Raw genomic sequence first — 16,310 nt, 5'->3', positions numbered from 1 at the left:
ACCCCTGTCATGTTTGAATAGCCAACATGTTGGCCTAAATCGTAATTGTCCATTTTAGCACATTGACCTTGCAGAAGCCTAAACTCGCCAGTAGAGTTTAAGCTCACCTGCTGAACTTCTTGGTTACCCATTATTGTTACACAACCCCGTACTTTCTGGTTAAATACTTAAAACTGTTTTGTATTGCCACATAACTTGTTTATCTTGGTGTGTAGGAAGATCTTCTAAAGACAAGGTATGTATATAGTTTTGTTACATGGTTGCATGTCTTCAAGGTCCTTTGTGATATGTTAGTTGTAATACATAAAATACGCACGAACATCCTTCTGCTACTGTTTAAATGTCAAGCTTAGGAAAGTCTAGAATAAGGACAAATTACATTAGTGATCCACTTGGAGGAATTTTTTTTTTTTCCCCCCCTATAGGCATCATTGAAGCACCCATTTTGATTCAGGGTGTGAAAAGGCAGATCTGAATCAGCAGGTAGTACATCTGCCTTCCTCCAGCCTTTTCAGACTTAAAATGCGCATGTCCTGTCTTCTTATCAATACAGGAGGACAATGCAAACCATTTTAGAAGCAGCTTGGAAAACTCTGTGTAAAAGGCACTACTTTAAGGAAAAGTTAGATACTTTCTGTGACTAAAACTGCACTATAGTAAACGCGATTGAAATCTGAAGAACACGAGAGCTTGTGTGTGTACAGCAATAAGCCGGGAAGGACGGAAGGTCTTTCACCACTGAGATATTTACTTTTAAATAGAGGAGGGAGAGCACACCTCTGTTTTCTCCCTAGCTTTCTTCCAGTCAGAGGGTGAAATGGTGCAGGTCCCAGGGACCTGCCTCTGTACCCACAGAATGTGGATTTATTTCAGCAGGGTGGCACAGAGCTGTGCCTGGCACTGCTGGTCCAAGCTGCCGCTTGTACATCAACGGGGACAGTGTATGCTTGCTAGAGAAGAGGATGTGAACCAGCATTTCGGCTGGAGAACAGCTGGAACGACAACTGTAGCAAAACTGGGGGTTTTACCTGTTCTTATCAGCTTTGCACTTCTTGCACTCTGGTAAACGCACAGCCATGTGGCTGTGTGACAGCAAAAGCTGACTCTTAAATGTCTGAACTGATATCAGTACCTAAACAATACTGACCTGACCTCCTCGTTTTGGTGAAGCCTTTGATAGAGCTGCTGAAGAGAGCATCTTTCTCCCGAAGCCTTTTGGCTGTAGATTTGAAGAGCAACTGGCTAAATCGTAAGATTAGAAACTAAGAATGAAACAAACTATGTATTTAGCTGCAGTAGTTCCCTGTCTGACAGCTATTTTTGGATAAGAAAGGTGCGTTTTCAACAATTGCCTGTTCAGAAATGTTCCTTTTTTCAGAATGGGAGCAAAACTTAATTGTGCTGAGTTTTTTTTTTTCTTTTTTTTTCTTTATTACAGAAACGGCTTTTGAATTCTGATTTTATTGATCCTCTGATGAACAAAAAGCAGAGGATATCTCACCTGACCAGTCGAGTCCAGTCATCGTTCAGTGGCCACTTGCCTGCCTCCAGCGAGAAAGCCACTGCCGCCCCTCCGCCGCCTCCCCCCCCTGCAGCCGCTGCTACTCCTGCTCCTCTGCCTCCCACACTCCTTCCCACTTCCAATCCTCCTCAAACTGCCAGCTCCAGCTCCCCCAGCACCCCTGAGGGGCAGGGGACACAAGACTTGCCGCTGGACAGCTTCAGTCAAAATAGCAGTAGCATCTATGAGGACCAGCAACAAAAATATACCTCTCAGACTCCTTTGGGAATCCCAGTGCCTGTCGCGGTGCAGGGGGAGCCTCCCAAGTCTGCAGGCGAGAAGCACGTGGTGTTGCACCAAAAGCCCAAGAAGGTAAAAGAGCTTAAGGAGAAGGATGAAAGCAAAATGCAGGACACTATGAATGCGAGCGAGGAGGAGAAAGATCTTAGAAGAGAAGAAACTGCCAAGCTGAAAAAATCCTCCCATTTGGATTCAGGTGAAGGTATTAATACGCTGCTTTTCCTAACTATTATATGGATAACCCTGGTGAAAAGGGACCAGTAAAACCAGGGACTAGAAACGCAGATGGTCTGTTTTTTCACTTGCTATATATTAAGTGCCTTGCCATTATCCCTACTTTATGGTCATAAAGAATCAGTATTATTTTTTTTTCTGCCATTGCATTACATTGTAACTGTTAGTTTAAAAAAAAACAACCAAAACCAACAACAAAAACCAGAAGCAGGACTTGTTCTGCTGGAACCGTAGCTAATATTAGGTTCATTTTTAAGAATTGTCACTCTGTAGTACAAAACTTACTAGAACAAAGAAATCTTAAATGAATTGCTCTTGGGCAGAAGCTGGTTACAAGGAAGAGCTAGGTACTAGAAAAACACAAGGAATGGAATTTTTTTTGCTTGATTTCCAGTAAATTGACGGTTTACTGAAACTTACTCCACTTTTTTCCATCAGCAAGTTTTGAAGTGTGCATGCTGAAAATAAAAACCTGTCACACATACTTACTGCATATTAGCTTACTGAAACACATAGATCAGACATAAATGTATTTTATTGCGTATCACAACGCAAGGTTCATCGAACTCTGCCTTTTCATGGAAAGTCTAAAACCTACATAAACTGGCACGTGGTTTACTAGAATTTTGGTTTGAATTGTGCTGCAAGCTCCTCTCCATCTTAGCTGCAGAACTTACGACTTCAAAAGATGTAGAAATAGTACGTGCTTAAAATGGCATTAAAAAGCGAAACAGAAACGCACAAAGAATACTTGATTTCTTCACACACACACACAAAATAGGGCAGAGTTCAGTTCCTTTGTTAAATCTGTGTGTTGTTTAATTTCTAAGAGGCTTGACTCGCAAGTTGGAAGTCAGGTTTAGCCCTTTCCTATCACAGCTCGGAGGCATCTCTAGAGTATGCTGGGTGCCTCTTTGAAATGGTGTTGCGCCTGCAGATAAGGGTGCTTTGAGATGGTCTTTTCACGTTTACCCTGGATCTACACAGTGCCCACATGGCTTGGGATTGCTTTGAAAATATTCAAGCTTGAATTTATAAAGAGATGTGAGCATCTTTCTCCAGAAGCCAGTAATAAAATTCTGAACAGCTAGGGAAGGAAAAATCTGTCCTATGTTTCAAGTTGGTGCTTACATTGAAGCTTTCAAATGGACCGAGCCATGCCAACAAATGCACTTGGAATTTTTGGAAATTAAATACTCGCAGCAAAACTGTTCACATAAGTTGTATTGTACATACTGTGACTGTGAATATTACTGTTTGCATTTCTCTCAAATTTTGTTCCCACTTTTACACTCCTTTTTATACTCCTGCTATACCACGTAATAATTTTAATATTAAAAGCAAAAGGATCAAGTAGAACATTGCACGATAGCTCTTGTCTCTCCCAATGACTTAAAAGCTGAGATAGCTTAGAGACTGGCAGGAATGGCTGAGCTTTGGCAGAAATACTGTGTCTAAACAGTGGCAATGTAAGATAATAATGAATATAAAGGATTATGTGTTTTTTAAGCTTGCCACAAAACCCCAAATGAAAAGCAGAGAGAGATTGCCAAGATACTGAGTGTTCCTTCCTGTTCCAGCTAACTTTTATTTACGGTGGCTATTTTTCTTACTTATCAAAAATATAGGGGGCTCTTGAAATATTCCTTTAAGAAGAGGGATTAGAGATTAAGTGTATTGTCTGATGTACTACTACATCATTTCATAATGCCATTTAAAAGAGCAATTTAAAAGTGCAAATAACTTTCAAACCCAGTATTGCCACGTTAATGAGGAGCAAGTCTTTGTTGCAGGTTATCGAAGCCTGAATGCCAGTAACCCATATACAAAGCTATTGACTTTGCTGCTTAGAAGAGCACTGAAATTAAATCTACTTTGGATATCCGTAATTGGCCGGGAAGGAGGGATAAAAACATGGCACAAAACGAACTTCAGCTTTCTACTCTATTTCTTGCTGGAACCTGGATGTTGAGATAGATATATAGATATATATATCCATCTCAAGCTGTCTTCTTTTGTGCAGCTACATCTGTTGCTGCATAACTTGAATTGCTGTGCAGATGCCACATCATGTCTTCAAATAAGAAAAGCTGACCTCGGGTTAATATTGCGGTAGCGCAGAACCTGTAGAATAGAATAGCTGTGCCCTCTTTCTAAACCCCGGTACTGCCTACTACAGAGAAGGTCACGTGAGCCCTATTATGAACTTAGAATAAGTTTTATAAGTAATTTACTGTGAGAATAAAACTCTAAAGGATTTTTTAAGCGCATCAGGTTGCTATTGTTTGGCTATATTAAAAATCTGTTCATCACAAGTGTCAAAATTCTGCTTTTCTGTAGGAGTTAAAGAAACTTGCACTGCCTCCACAGATCCTCCTTCATCAACAAGTGAACAACCAGACTACTTCATGTGAGTAAAATAAGGATTAAAAGTCTCTTGCAGCTCATTGAAGCCGTTGAAAAATCGCCTATAAATGCTCTCATTTAGCTACAAAACTGAAAATTTACCAAAATGTAATTTGAGAACAATGACAAGTTCCTTTAAGTCACCCAGCTGCCTTATTTGAGTACCTGCAAGTTTTAAACTCTGAGGTTGTCCCTTAATCATTGCGGGGGAAAAGAAGTGTGAAAAAGAATTTTTAATATGCTTTAGAAGAAGACTTAAAACATTTAATTTCATTCTTCTTCAAGAACACAATATAAAAGGAATATGAACATGCACTGTTTTCTTTTTAGAGGCAAGGCAATACAGGAAGAAAACTGAATACTGAAATACTGAATACGTAAATTTGAACATCTTTCCTGTGTTTTTGCTGCTTAGTGCATCTGAGCTGGAAAGGTGGGGAGGGAAGATAGCAGGCTTTCAAGTCTGGCACTACAAAGCCTACATATGAGCTAACAGGAGTTAACCATCAAAGTTATTTCTAAAACTTTGATGTAAAATGGCCACTGACTAACTTGAAGCTACAGCAAAATATCCAATTCCACCACAGAATTGCAGACCAAAGAGCTAGAGAAAATAGAAAAATCTCAATTCAAATTTTAAATTTTAGATGCTTCATTTTGACTACAATGCAAGATAAAAATGGATTAAACCTGCATGTGAAATGTTACACACCTACAATGACTGGCATACTGCAGTCTATAAAATTACAGTTTAATTTTATAAGTAGGTTTAACTTTAGCTCCTTAACAAGTTGTCACACATCAGATTAACATGCCCAAAAGTTAAAATTTACCTGCTATTTAAAAAAGTTTTTCATCCGTGACAAGTATTAAAGAACTTGCTTTAAAACGAAATAGCTGTACTAACAGAATCATTTGGTTGCCTAAATACTTTTTAGAATATTAAAACTTTTCTATCAAGAGGATTTTTCTCTACTGTTGTAAAACAGAGCAATAGCTTCTGCAAATGCCCAGTGCTTGGGCTTTTTTCCTGCTGTTTTACTGGTGGCCTTTTTTTAAAAATGTGAAAGTCAAAGGAGGCTGCAGTAGAATAACTGGAATAACTTGGTCAGTGCCACCTGAATTTCTAATAAAATGCTTTTTTTGTGGGGGGATGAGCACAGTGGGGAGCAATCTCAAGCTCTTTCCTCAGTTGGAAGGATGAGTTTGAGAAGGTTTTGATGGCACTTCAATGCTCAGAGCTGAAATGAGCACCACGGTAGGTGAAGCCAGGATGCGCCTGATACTTCCTAGCAGTGCGATTGCACCGCATCAGCCGCAGCAGTGGTGCTGAGCCGCCTTGTCATATTTGCAGTGCAGGAGGGGAGGGAGAAGTCTGGTAAATATAAAGAAAAAGAAACATTCCAGGTCAGGTTGGACGGGGCTCTGAGCAACCTGATCTAGTTGAAGATGTCCCTGCCCACGGCAGGGGGGTTGCACTAGATGACCTTTAGAGGTCCCTTCCAACCCAAACCCTTCTATGACTCTATAACTTAATTAACCTGTCCCTTCAGAGAAAGAGATTACAATCTAGCAGTTTCTCATATCTCACTGAAGCTGATGTGTTTATTGGTCCTTCTATACTTGAATGATTGATTGCTAATGTTTTCTAAGTATGCCACACCTTTTTTTGCTCAGCATCTGAATAAAAACTCTAAGAAGTAAAATATTAGCAAATAACGGTCACAAAAATATGGTAGATTACTGTAGTTACCTAAACGCATTCTCTTGGAGCACATGTGCTTACACATGGAAGCAAAGTCAGTCACATAGTTAACTGACTTAAAGCTTGCGTGTCTATGCCTGATACTGACTATGAAATGTCCTTGGTGTAAAATTGCACGTGTGCTTATTTTTCCATTAGAAAATACATAGCTATAGTCTCATACGAGCAACGCCAGAGTTACAAGGATGACTTCAATGCAGAGTATGATGAGTACAGGAACTTGCACGCTCGGATAGAGAGTGTCACCAGGAGATTCATGAAGCTTGATGCGCAACGGAAGCTTCTTTCTCCAGGGTCCAAAGAATATCAGGTAAAGAAGGATAAAACTGTGAAGATTGTGTTTCATCTCCCTCTTATCCCTTCCAAAAGTCCACGTTTTCAGCACAGGCAGACTCTTCAGTATATTTATCTATTAAGTTATATTGACGTGGTTTTAAAAGACTTGCCAGGTTCAATGTCTGAGACTGAGCAACCAGTCGCATAGCTGGAGGTACCAGACTGGCTCAGGCTTTGCTGACCGCCTCGGCATCCTGGCGAGGTGAGGGGGTGCTCTTACACAGGTGGGGGAGAAGATTGGAAGTGCCTGGAAAACAGCGGCTGTAATCCCAAGGTTTTCCTCACCCTCTATTTCCTGTGATTTTACACACTTAACTAAACCTACGGCCACAACCTACTCATCTTCCAGGTGGCTGATTCTAGCTACAATTTTAGCAGAGAAGGGTATTAAAAACCTGATGTTCTGGCTTTCCAGCCTGGACTTCTCCGATTTGGACATACAAATTCATTATCAGAATTCTTTAATTCTGTGTGGACACTGAGGATTTTTGATTGCTTTTATTCAGTTTTTGGCCAGATTGCAAATGTATTTGTGAGCAGAAGGAATATTTTAAAATCCTTGGGGCTGCTCAATCAGACAAAGGGAAACCTTGCAGAGTTTGCATACATGCTCAGACCCTGCATGGGCTAGCTCTGATTTTTGTAGCTTGACAAAACCCTGCAAAAAGTCGTTCAGCCCTCAGACTCCGTCTGTTTGAACTGTCTGTGAGCGACTTCTCAAAGGGAATCTTCAAACACGTGCTCCTTCTGTTGCCTGTTCACAGGTTTAATTGCAGATCTTGGGTCATATTCGGAGGTTGGGAGTTTATTTTTGTAATGCAGGAGAGTGGTGTGGCTTATGGATAAGAAAACATGTTGAGTAAAACTGAGTGTATTTTTTAGTGTTTTACATATACTTGCATTTTCTGGTAGTAGTGAAATGTTCTTGATATTTTTTTTTTTCCCTTGAAGATCCTTCATGAGGAAGTCTTAGAAGAGTATCGAAAGATAAAACAGGTACGTGTCACACCAGATTTGTGGGAGGTAGTAATCACCGAGACTGGCTCAAGGCTATTTTTAAGCAAAGGACATGAAATATTAAACTCTGCAGAAATCTTTTCATGCCCTAATTTTCCTTTTATCTTATCTTTACAGTCTAGCCCCAACTACTATGAAGAGAAATACAGATGCGAGTATCTCCACAACAAGCTGTCTCATATTAAGAGACTAATAGGGGAATTTGACCAACGGCAAGCAGAGTCATGGCACTAGTCTTCTGCTTCGACCAGGACATGTGAATGAACTATAGCTTATTTATTTAAAACCTAAGATTAGTTGCTCGAAGATTCTAAAAATTATCAAACTTCTGCATTACAGACATTTCAGTATTAGCAGACTTAACTACTTTTGTTGTTGTTGATGTTGCTTATATGCATATTTGAAGCTGCTTTTTCCGGTCCCTTCTTTTCTTCAAGACTTATGTTTGTCCATTGAAATAATTTTATCAGTAGATGCTGGGGACCCAGTACCTTTACTATGAAGTTGTGCACATTTTAAGAAAATATTGTATCAAATTGAAATGCTTTTGGATAAATATAAGGCTGTTTTCTGACCTTTCTTGTTAATGCAAACTCTTTGCCTTAAATGGTAGAAAGTTTAGAAATTTGCACAAAATAAAAAAAAAAAAAACACCACATTGTTTTGGAGGGTTAAAGAGGCATGTATATGTGCTGTATACAGCCCATTTTGTTACAACAGAAACTCACCCCTGCAACTTAAACCCCCCATTGCAGTGGTTGCCTTAAGGTGTTTGCTTGTGTATACTTAGTGTAGTTAAATTATTAGCTACACTGCTTCCTACTTCGCTGAAGCACCTGGGAAGCGCTACGTGGCCTACCAGTGTCTGGAAGTGTGTGCTTGTACTGTGCGTGTGCAAGGGTGTGTGGGTGTGAGCGTGCCTGGTGGGGAAGAGAAAAAAGCTGCTACTCCAAGTAGGCCAAACGCTCAGGTTAAAACAACTGACGAGTGTTGCTGTAGGTTTTTCCTATGAAATTGCTACTTCTATTGTGGAAGATGAGAGCATTTCCATTTCAATAGTTTCTCAGCTTTAATAATATTGGGGAAATTGATACTTTAAAATATGAAACAGATATATAGTTTTTGGGCAAGATTATAAAATTAGACATGTAGGTTACCTATTTATATACTACTATAAAGTATTTTTTGAGGAGAGATATGCAAAGAAGCTATTGTCTACGTGAAATATATATTTAAAGATTTTTGTCCTGGGTGCCAGGAATATAACAAAGAACAGATGTATTTAACTATAAAATACTGTGATCACCAAACAGCACAAACTTTCATTTCATGCAGTTTTTTTCGTTTATTTTGATGTAAAACATTGCTTACTTTATCATGTGAAAACACGTGTCATTTGGTCATAATTGAGCAAAATCTTTGTGTGTCTTACTGTGTTTGTCTTTTCAAAATGCTGCCAATTGAAAAGGGACGCATTCTGTTTACAAACCTGATTTTAGAATTTTTGCCAAAATTTTGGTAGTGTCGCTAATAGACTTATCTCCAGCATCAAAAAAACCTGTTCTGTATCACTGTAAACCAGAAGATGTTTGATTGCCAGAACACATGCATTCAGGTAAATGGGAGCAATTGAATTTTTGCCTTAAATTTGTGGGTTCAAAGACATTCATGAAGACGGAATGGCAGGCAAGGTGCATCCCTTTCTGCTGCACGGCAGCGGTATTTGTGTTACTTACTCGAGGCCAAGTTGCCTTTGGATCCCTCGGGTTAGTACAGTTGTTTTCAACTCCACATTTCAAATGGCAAAATGAAGAGAAGAATTCTTGCTTCCCGTGAGGAGCTGCAAGTAGCTCTTCAAAAACAAGTCTGGGTTTGACGGCTGAATTCGGCCCCGAGCATACACACGCAGCCGTGCCCAGGTGTAAACGCAGGGACTGTTACATTCACCCCAGTTCTGCTGCAGCTGCGCTGGGCGGTTAGCTTTCAACCTAGAAACAAAGTGGCTGTTCAGATTAAAATAGTGTGACGTTCCCAATACTGGGACCCGTTTCAGCGCTTCTGTGCTTTTTCTGTAAGCTGTGTGCCTGGGTGCGACGTTAACTGCCATTATGGGACAGACCGTGCTGCTACAACTGTCTCCGCGTGTTGCGATCACTCGTGGTGCTGTCGCGTGTAACTGAGGCCCAGAGCACTGAATTGATTTCCCCCACACACACACCTTTTACCGTTGGCCTGTGTTCGCATGCATCTTCTGGTTTACGGGCTGTGTACGTGTTGCAGCTGGAGGTTAGCGCTGCTTCAGAGGTCCAGCACTGCATATCATCGTCAGACCTGACAAGCTACTGTAAGGGCCTTAATTGAAGGTTTTGCCCGTTTGCATGGAGCATTTCAGACGCCGACAGCCTACGTATTGCAAAACAGTGCTGTAAATCTACATATGTCTCGTGTTTCCCTGGAGCTGACATTCCTGTTCAGCAAAGGTTGGGAGCCCGCTGAAGTGGGGCCTCTGACTGTCTTACTGCCTTTCCGGTAAAACTGGCCTGCTCGCTCAGAGAAACCAACATTGCCCGTGGTGGCGTCCTGGCTGGGGTTACACTACTACAAATCTGAAGCAAATGACTGATGTAGAGGAGGGGCAACTGTGCACGTCTCCTTCGTGGAAACTGTGAATCTCACTACAGTTTATTTAAAAAAAAAAAAAAAAAATATATATATATATACACACACATGGTCGAAAGGGAGGCAATAGTCCTTTCCAGCTGGCTTAAAAAACCATAGGTTAGGAGGATTGGTTTCCAGTCTTGCTGGGGTTTGAGGGAGAAAAGCTGTGCCCAAAGTAATTTTTTTTTTTTAAACTGTAGATACGCTCTAAACTGTCACTTGAAGCAGCTCACTTGACTGCTTTTAAGTCTTCAGTTCACCTTGTCAGTTATCCAAAAAAAACCCAAAACCTAATATTGAAATATTTTGGAAATGTTTTGTAAAACACGTAGACAAGTGTTGGAGGCAAGTTACTTCAACAGGTTTTAAACAGAAATTGGGTTAAAGTGTTGGTATTGTAACTTTGCTCGTTTGTTAGCTTTTTTAAAATAGTAATGTTATAAACAGTCTTTCTAGATAAGTAAATGTTGATTTATGCAAAGACCTATGGCTACTTTGAAGTATAGTTCTTTTCATAAGTTTACTATAATTTGTTTCTGTACCTGATGGGGGAGGGATGTGGCCAGCAATTCCATAACCTTCTTTTGGGGAAGGATATGAAATTGATGAAGGGAGGACAATATTTGGGAACACGAAGGCTTAAAGCAGGGCTGTGAGTCCCCCTTTCTGACCCTGAGAGTATTTTACAACTTTTTCAATTGTTTCCATACAAACTGTATTAAGACTCTGTCCGTGAAACATCCTGGGGCGTTTTGTTAATGAACACTTGAGCCATTGTTGCCCCTCTGTTCTACATCAATTTGAGTTCAATAAAACGTTAACTTTGCAATCCTGAGACTTTGGTCTTTCCTTGTCTGGGGGCAGGGGGGTCCTCCTACATCTCTGCGATGAAGCAGTGCGACGAACGCTGCCGCGGGGACTGCTGCGTTACCGTGGGAGCGCGGGCTGGATTCTGCTGATGTGCAAGGGGCACGTCGGTGGTACCTCACCTCGCCGTAACGTCCTGCTGCTAATTTACGAAGCGTGCAAGAGTGCTGCTGTCAAGTGTAGACAGAGAAACGAGAAAGATGTGCGTTGAATGAATGCCAGTGAACAGGAGGCGATTTGTTCCGGCCTGTTTGACCGAGCGTGCTGCCTCAGTTAGAGCTGAAAGCAGGCGTATGTAGGTATTTTCCCTGCAGATCGTCCTCTGTTTCTAACTGCTCTCCCTCTTTTTGCCTCAAGTTTAATATCCTGCCTCTTTCACTTCCCCTTCCTGTGCTGGCAGATGACCCGTGTTCCTTGTCATCTGGTGCTGGGACCAATTTCCGACTTGAAAGAGCAAAACGTTCACGTGCTGAACCATTTCTTGTTTTTTCTCACTCTTCCAAGTTTTGGACTCCTGTCTGTGCTGCTTTATTACAAAGCACAGGGCATAGTCCTGGCAAAACACTTTGATACCCAGCAAATTTAAGCACCTGCGAAACTGTCACAGGCCACAGGGTTCTTCCCCTGCCGATACGCACAGCGCCACGCAGGGAAGCAAGCAGCAGCACTGTCTCGGGTCCGGCTGACAGCTGAATCGCCAGGGCTTTCCCCTCCACAGAAACTGCTTATCTGTTGCTCGCTAACTGTTGGTACAAGATGGTTGCATCACTCTCAACGGTTAATTGTTGGCTGTAAATATGAAACTGATGGATGGATAAAGGTTTTACAAGCAGATACTCTTATTCTGATTCACATTTCACTGTGCCCATGAACTGTTTTAGGATGTGTGATTTCCACGTACTTAACAGGCCCATGCATTTCTGGCTGTCATTTGATCCAGATCCCTAAAAACCAAACCAAAACCAAAATAACACCTCCCCAAACAGAAAAAAAAACCCACCACTCTTTTTAAAACCCTAAAAAGTTACCAATCTAATAAGTTATAGTTGCCTGAAAGGTGGAAAGCTGCTGTACATCCCTGTTAAAAATCAGTTTTTAAGTACTAAGCTATTGGCTTCCATTAGAAAATACATTCTACACCTGAGGGTTAGCCTGCATTTGCACAACAGGTCAGTGCTATGAGAGCTGTAGCCATCAGTACGCTCTGCACAGCTTGGATCTAACTCTTCTAGCTCCTGAACTCCCAAGTGCTCCTCTAGCATGTATATTTCTATAGTTTTCTATTTCAACCCTAGTCCTGAAGCAAGTTTACATTTTCCTGAAAGCTCTGCGCAAAAGCTTAAAGTTTGATGTTGAACAGGTACAGAAATAGTCATATTTTTCATTTAGACAAAGCCTTATGCAGAAGGATGAGCAGCGCAGCAGAGAGCGGAGGGCTGGGAGCAGTACGAGGGTCGTAACTCGACCGTGCCCGGCTGCCCAGCTCAGTGCTGGTCACACATCCCGGAGCCGAGGTCCCTGCTCCTGGTTCTTCACTGGCTTAATGGCCAGCTGGGCATTTCCACTGAGCAGTACAGGTGGGCTTGCATCATCTCCTAAGGTGCCAAAGGCATCTCCTTTAGAACTTCCTCTAAAGCCCGGTTGAAAATGCAATGCTAAGAAAATGCAGAATTATTCTCTGGGAATCACCCTGCAAGGTACAACAGTAATCAAGAGCTTAGTGGCTTTTTCAATGATTAAACTTTTCAAACTTTCAAGCTCTGCTGATGCCTGGTAGTAGCTGGGGAACAAAGCAGGAGCATCCCTGAAGGCCAGGAGGCTGCTTGAGACCCTTGGGACCAAGGGCAGGGCACAGTGTCCCTGGGGGAGGGAGGTGACGGGGGCTTGGCAGCCTGACTGTCCTGCTGGCATCGCCAGGAGGCTGTCACCACTCCTCTGTCCCCCACCAGCCCACAGCTGGGGTTACCCGCGGTGCAAAACAGAACTGAGCATCACAGCTTGCAGCAGTGGTGGTGATGCTGCTCCTGTGAATGGGCTGGTCCCTACCTTCTGCTGTGGGCGACCGGCAGCCTCGCAGCTGACCATTGCTTTAGTAACCCTGTTCCCCCTGCCAGAGAGGTGGGACTGATCATGGCTGTTGCAAAAGGCCGGCAAGGAGAAGCACTCTGGAGTTCCTCAAACAACACACTGATGTGTGATTTGTTCCAGGCTGGTTTTGGAGCCGCAGGCAGGTTGCAGGACCCTCCTCAGCTTTACCCTGGGAGAGCTGCCAGGTCATGCGTGTTGCACACACAGCGGTCAGTAAAAGAGTGGGTTTTCTGGCAGGTTGATAAACTCAGCCTCTGCCGGCTCTGGTTCTGCTCTGACTGCCAGCCCACTGCTTGAAAAATAATTACCACGTCACAGAAACAGCTAGATGGTAAGACACTGGTAAGATTTTTAGTGTAGGAAAAAGCAAATGGCAGCATGAACATAAATAAAAAGATACCCTGGTCTTTAGAAATTCTCATGTATGAAATTGAGCTTCTCTGCCCTTCACAGAGAATGGGGCTGTCGTGGCTCCAACTTGTCTGGCTATTTTTTCATGTTAACAGACTGTGGCTGGCATTTAAAAGAACTGATGTAGTTGTTGGTTATGCACTTACTGCCCACAGTGAGCCCCCGAGTCTTCATCCTGAGCAAAGAATAGTGAGAACTTTATGTGTTCATCTTCACCTTGAAGCTCCCAGGTAAATTTCCAGATTACGTGGAAAATCTTTCAGGTTAAGAAACACCCAGATTTCTCCCCCCCCAGCCACAAAAGTAAAAATCAGGGCTGGCTTTCCTCTAGCTGAGTCTACCTCCCTGGCCAGCAAAGGACTCAGCCAGCAGCCAGCACAAGATGAAGATGGATGCAGCGGTGTCCTTAGGCTCAGCCGTTGTTTTTAGCTCCACCAGCCGGGTGTCCCGCAGACCACAGCTCTACTGCTCCCCCTCCCTCTTGAAGGCTCTGTCCCTCTCAAAGCATCCTCATGAGTGCACAGCTCCAACCTTCTGTAAAGAAGAAAAGCGTCAAAGCTCACTTACGCGTTACACGCTTCCTCAGCCTGTGCAGAGGCGGAGAGGTGCAGTCCTGCAAGCTGTCCGCTGTGCTGCTTGTTCGAAGGGGAGCCTCCTCACATGAGTACCTCCCCTCCATAGAAGCACACCACGCTTTGCCCAAGCCCTTGCTGATGCCCTGGGTGCACCCAGCTCAGCAACCTTCCGGGTGCTCAGCGGGGATGGGGTGAGATAAACCGACTCTCCCCGCTCTCCTCGGGCAGCTGGGCTTCAACGAGCAGCCGGGAGCAGAGTGGAACTGGGAAAAGGGAAAGGTCTCAGTACTGGAGGATTTTTTTTTTTCCCCTCCATCACTAAGCCTGAACCTCCTCCTCCTTTCTGAACATGACGCCATGTGCACAAGGCTAAGAACGGCTTCAAGACTTAATGAAAAACAGGCTTTTAAAATAGCCATTTTTCTAGTAACAACATTGAATGCTAAACCCACGCTGTAAAAAAGTCTATGAGGACATCTCTTCGCTGGAAAGCCAAAAATACTGACCGGGAGAGGAAGAATAACTGCAAGCCTTTTAAACATGAAGCTTTGACCAGAACTCAGTCTTCCACTCCAAACAACCCGCTATACTTGGGTGAAGTGTCGCTGCCTTAGGGGTTTGTCTTCTCTGTCTTGCAATCTGAGGCTTCTGGAGCAGACGAGGACTGGATGATGCGTCTGCCTTCATGCTGACAACACTTTCTGCAGCATTTTCTAAGAGCGACTGTGGTCTTCTCCTATATGAGACTGCTAAGGACAGCAACTACTGTGTTGTTCTCCACTAGCAGAGCTTCCCCTGCTACCGCTGCTGTGAAGTGGGCACAAACCATCCCCAGATAACCCTTGATGGCTGCATACCATGTCACAACCCCAGAAACAAGATGCCAGCTGTTATCACTGTGATCTGCAGCAAACTTAATGCCAATCCTCTGCATGATTTCTAACCATCCATCCATGCATCCCTTCCCACTGTAAATCACTTGCAGTTGCACATTTTTGTCACAACATGGTCAAAATTTCACCAGACAAGCTTTCAGGAAACAGAAGACGAGCAGGTCCTCACAGATTTACAGTAGTGGCAGCAAAGATAAGATAAAGCAGTCTTAATAAGTGTTCTTGGCTGAAATGCCTCCTGCTTCCAGAACCACTGAAAAAGGCTGATGGACAATGAAAAATGCAGAGAGGCTGATGTTCATAAAGCTCCTCCACCCCCAGGACAGTGCTAAGAGAACCAGCACAGGATGAGAAGGGCAGAACAGGGAACTGGAAACTAGTGACAATTTTGCAGATCAGGAGAGGAAGGACAAAGCAAGTGCTTCAAGAGAAGCAAACGGAAGGTGTCCCCTAGAATGTCTTGCAGCACTGTAAGGAGCAAATGCAGATAATGCAGACAATTGTGGAACAATACACACAAAGTTGTCCTTTCTAGCATCTTTCAAGGCCCATTGACAACCAAAACAATGGTGTGATGTGTGGAAACAATGGTCGTGTTTCAGAGCAGGCTTGCTGTGTGCTTTCCCAGTGAAAGCATCTTCCTAGCTATCTGGCAGGAAAGGACCACAACTGCATCTGGAAGTGTCTTTCCTGACCCAGAAGTTTTGCTGGCATCCTGGATCGGCATCGTGGTACGGCCGAGGTGGCCTGTTGCTCATGTCTCACACTTACAAATGCCACGCCACCGCATCCAGCTAAGGAGCAGGTTACTGCAGGCATCTGCTCCCATTATACATGGCCTGTTCATTTGCTCGTACCAGTAACTGAGCTGTGGCCGTAACCACACTCCTGTTGGAGTTACGGAATTCTTTAAAGTTTGTGAAAACAGAAGAATGAGACCAAGTATCATGCAGTCACAGGTCACCCAACAGGACGTTCAGCATCCATGCCAGAGACGAGAGCTGAAGGACTGTGGGAATTTTAATGGTGTGAAAATAAGGGAAACACATCAGCTATTGATAGAGAATCAGCAAATTGTAGAAGTTGACCTCCAAAGCAGTGAGGTCCTTGGGCAAGGCAACACTCCACAAAGCATTTCAGAAGCATCCCTAACTCATTGCACCAGGAAGTCATGAACAGAACAGACCATGTCATGGCTCCAGCCAAGATTGTCATGGGTAGAAGAGAGAACTAACAAGAGACACTTGGGCTTGGAC

General features: G+C 43.1%; 1 protein-coding gene across 3 annotated transcripts in view; it reads left to right on the top strand.

The window, feature by feature from the left end:
* Window positions 1-11,049, top strand: part of ELL2 (elongation factor for RNA polymerase II 2) — a 44,814-nt gene extending 33,765 nt beyond the window's left edge. For 2 of the 3 annotated variants that reach the window (XM_076362379.1, XM_076362381.1), the window contains 5 exons: window positions 1,439-2,003; window positions 4,376-4,445; window positions 6,345-6,516; window positions 7,494-7,538; window positions 7,677-11,049. In XM_076362379.1, coding sequence (XP_076218494.1) covers window positions 1,439-2,003; window positions 4,376-4,445; window positions 6,345-6,516; window positions 7,494-7,538; window positions 7,677-7,793 — 969 coding nt within the window. In that variant the 3' untranslated portion in view covers window positions 7,794-11,049. The remainder of the gene's footprint in view (window positions 1-1,438; window positions 2,004-4,375; window positions 4,446-6,344; window positions 6,517-7,493; window positions 7,539-7,676) is intronic. The other variant, XM_076362380.1, reaches the window with a different exon arrangement.
* The last annotated feature ends 5,261 nt before the right edge of the window (window positions 11,050-16,310 follow it).

The sequence above is a fragment of the Aptenodytes patagonicus genome, chromosome Z (assembly GCF_965638725.1).
Source record: "Aptenodytes patagonicus chromosome Z, bAptPat1.pri.cur, whole genome shotgun sequence".
In the NCBI taxonomy this organism is placed as follows: Eukaryota; Metazoa; Chordata; class Aves; order Sphenisciformes; family Spheniscidae; genus Aptenodytes; species Aptenodytes patagonicus.
The sequence above is the reverse complement of the archived record's forward strand: the minus strand, read 5'-3'. Positions and strand labels throughout refer to the sequence as shown.